We start from the raw sequence: 3,757 nt of genomic DNA, 5'->3' as shown, positions 1-3,757 counted from the left end.
CCCTGCGCACCGGAGCGCGCGCCGCCGCAGCCGACGGCCCCGCCCCTCCCCCCCCGGCGCGACGGCGCAAACGGGCACGTGCCCCTCCCCCACCCCCACGTCCCCCCCCCCGCACCAGGGGACACCGGAACGCAGAGACTGGGAACGTATATACCGGGGGGCAGGGAAAGCGGGGAGCAAACCGGGACGTATAGGCTGGGGGGGCACAGGCTGGTACCGTATGGACCAGGACCCCAGAGGCTGGGGGGGCGCAGAGCGGAGCGGCGCGAACTGGGGGCGCACGGGCCGGGAACGTATAGACCGGGAACGTATAGATTGGGGGTGCCCGGCCCGACACCCCCCCGGACCCCCGCCCCGAATCGCCGGAGCCAAGCCCCGGGGGGCGGGGCCAAGCCCCGGGGGGCGGAGCTGAGTCTTGAGGGCGGGGCCGAGCTTGGGGGGCGGAGCCAAGACCGGGGGCGGAGCAAAGACCCGGGGGCGGAGTCGACTCCCGGGGGGCGGAGCTGAGTCTTGAGGGCGGTGCCGAGCCCGGGGGCGGAGCCAGGACCTGGGGGCGGAGCCAAGACCGGGGCGGGGCCAGGACCCGGAGGCGTGGCCAGGACCCGGGGGCGGAGCCAGGACCCGGGGCGGAGCCAGCACCCGGGGGCGGGGCCAGGACCCGGGGGCGGAGCCAGGACCCGGGGGCGGAGCCAGGACCCGGGGGCGGAGCCCACTCCGGCAGCGGGCGGTGGCAGCTCCGGGTGTCCCCCCGTGTCCCGCGTCCCCCCGTGTCCCGCGTCCCCTCGTGTCCCGTGTCCCCGTGTCCCGTGTCCCCATGTCCGTCAAGAACGTCGCCATCTTCGGGGCCACCGGCCGCACGGGGCTGGTGACACTGGCGCAGGCGCTGGAGCAGGGTAGGGGGGACGTGGGGGGACACAGGGGGTGGGGGGACATGGGGACATGAGGGGATGAGGGGGACATGGGGACACGGGGGGACACGGGGGGACACAGGGGGTCCCTGGGGTCTGGGGGGATCCCTGGGGTCATGGGAGGGGCTGGGGGGGGCACTGAGGTTTGTGGGGGTTTGGGGGTCACTGGGGTTTGATGGGGGGGGCGTGGGAACCGGGGGGCGAGTGGGAGCTGGGAGGTGCGGGGGGGCCATGGCCAGAATGTGCGGAGCGCACGGGGGCCATACAGCCCCTATAGGGACCATACAGAGCCTGATTCGGGGGGCAGATCCAGCCCCTTGGGGCCCTATAGAGCCCATGGGTGGGGCAGCCCCAGCCCGTTGGGGCCGTATGGATCCTATGCGGGGCCGCCCCCCCTGCCCAGGGCTGATAGAGCTTATCTGGGGCTGACAGGGGCCATATGGGGCTGATAGGGGCCATATGGGGCTGATAACGCCCATTCGGGGCAGGCAGAGCCCCCGTGGGGTCATATAGAGTCTCTATAGGGCAGATGGAGGCTGTATGGGCCATATAGAGCCCATATGGGGCAGGTAGAGACCCTACGTGGGGTAGGCAGAGTCCCTCTGGGCCCTATAGAGCCCCTATGGGCCATATAGTCCCTATAGGGGGCAGGCACTGTCGCCCCCCCCATAGTTGGGGACCCAGGCGTCCGGGCACTGTTACCCCTCGCCCAGAGCAGGGGACCCAGGCGTCCGGGCGCTGTCCCCAGGGTACGCGGTGACGGTGCTGGTGCGGGATCGGGCCCGGCTGCCCCCGCTGTCCCCCCCGCCCGCCCGCGTGCTCGTCGGGGACGTCCGGGACCCCGAGGTCGTGGCCGAGGCCGTGAAGGGACAGGACGCCGTGATCATCGTGCTGGGGACGCGGGACGACCTGGGTACGGGGGGACCCCAACCCTGACACCCCCTGACCCCCCGGGACCCCCATCCTGGGAACCCCTTTCCCTGTGACTCCCTTGACCCAGGGGACCCCAAACCCTGTTACCCCATAATCTGGGGGGACCCCCTTGCCCTGGGACCCCCCACCCTGACACCGCAACACCTCCTGGGTTTGGGGGACCCCCCACCCTGTGACCCCATAATTTTGGGGGGACCCCCTTGCCCTGTCACCCCCTTGACCTAGGGGACCCCCACAATGACACCCTGTAATTTTGGGGTACCCCCTTGTCTTGGGACCCCATGATCAGGCACATGAACCCCCCATCACCCCCAAAACTTGGGGGGCTGCCCCAGAACTCCCCCTGAAATCCCGCCCAAACTTGGAGGGCAGCCTCATAACCCCGTCCCGGGGTCCCCGTGTCCCCCAGGCCCCACGACCGTCATGTCCGAGGGCACCAGGAACATCGTGGCCGCCATGAAGACCCACGGCGTGCGCAGGGTGGTGGCCTGTCTGTCCGGTGGGTGTCCCCCTGTCCCCAGAACGCGTCACCCCACTCCTGGGAGCCCCCCCTTTCCCCCCGTGATCCCCCCAATGTCCCCAATGTCCCAGCGTTGCTGCGGTGGGGCCTGCAGGGGGCGCCTCTCCAGTGGGTGGCCCCAATGTCCCCAATGTCCCCAATGTGTCACCCACCCCCCCAAATGTATCAACCCCCTCCTGGGACCCCCCTGACCCCCCATGCTCTGACTCCCATGTCCCCAATGCCCCAGTGTTCCCAATGTTCCTGTGTCCCCATGTCCCAAATGTCCCGCTGTCCCCAATGTCCCCCTGTCCATCCAGTGTTCCTGCTCTGGGACCTCCAGCGCGTCCCCCATGTCCCCCTGTCCCCAGTGTCCCCCTGTCCATCCAGTGTTCCTGCTCTGGGACCTCCAGCGCGTCCCCCATGTCCCCCTGTCCCCAATGTCCCCCTGTCCGTCCAGCATTCCTGCTCTGGGACCTCCAGCGTGTCCCCCATGTCCCCCTGTCCCCAATGTCCCCCTGTCCGTCCAGCATTCCTGCTCTGGGACCTCCAGCGTGTCCCCCATGTCCCCCTGTCCCCAATGTCCCCCTGTCCGTCCAGCATTCCTGCTCTGGGACCTCCAGCGTGTCCCCCATGTCCCCCTGTCCCCAGTGTCCCCCTGTCCATCCAGCATTCCTGCTCTGGGACCTCCAGCGCGTCCCCCCCCGGCTGCTCCCGGTGACCCAGGACCACCTGCGCATGCAGCGCCTCCTGCAGGACTCAGGGCTGCACTGTGTCTACGTCATGCCCCCCCACATCGCCGGTATGGTGGGGACCCCGAAACCCCTGCACCCTCAAATCCCCCAGTTAGCCCAATATCTCCCAGTCTCCCCAGTCCCCCCATTCCCCCAATCCCCCCAGTCTCTCCAGTATCTCCCAGTCCCCCCAATCCCCCCAGTCTCCCCAGTATCTCCCAGTCTCCCCAGTCCCCCCATTCCCCCAATCCCTCCATCTCCCCACTCTCCCATTCCCCCCAGTCCCTCCAGTCTCCCCATTCCCCCCAGTATCCCCAGTGCCCCCAGTATCTCCCAGTCCCCCCAGTATCCCCAGTGCCCCCAGTATCTCCCAGTCCCCCCAGTATCCCCAGTCCTCCCAGTGTCTTCTCCCGCAGACGATCGGCCCCTGACGGGCTCGTACACGGTGACGGTCGGGGCATCCCCGGGGGGGTCACGCGTCATCTCCAAACACGATCTGGGGCATTTCCTGCTGCGCTGCCTCCAAGACCCCCAGTACGACGGCAAGAATGTCTACCTGGCTGGGGAGTATCCCCGGGAATAGGGGGGACCCCAAAACTCTCACCCGCCCCAAGATCCCCCCAAAATCCCCAAATCACCCCCACCCCCCTGAAGATTAAATTCCATTTTTTTCCCAACCTGGA

At 68.7% G+C, this 3,757-nt stretch overlaps 1 protein-coding gene across 1 annotated transcript; it reads left to right on the top strand.

Annotated features, from left to right (window-relative positions):
* The first annotated feature begins 692 nt into the window (after positions 1-692).
* BLVRB (biliverdin reductase B) lies at positions 693-3,757 on the top strand. Its single transcript, XM_065655223.1, has 5 exons — positions 693-893; positions 1,657-1,821; positions 2,251-2,340; positions 3,011-3,142; positions 3,491-3,757. The coding sequence occupies exons 1-5, from the start codon at positions 815-817 to the stop codon at positions 3,655-3,657; spliced, it is 633 nt and encodes a 210-aa protein (XP_065511295.1). The 5' UTR covers positions 693-814; the 3' UTR covers positions 3,658-3,757.

Source organism: Caloenas nicobarica, chromosome 37 (genome assembly GCF_036013445.1).
Source record: "Caloenas nicobarica isolate bCalNic1 chromosome 37, bCalNic1.hap1, whole genome shotgun sequence".
Classification (NCBI taxonomy): domain Eukaryota; kingdom Metazoa; phylum Chordata; class Aves; order Columbiformes; family Columbidae; genus Caloenas; species Caloenas nicobarica.
The sequence above is the reverse complement of the archived record's forward strand: the minus strand, read 5'-3'. Positions and strand labels throughout refer to the sequence as shown.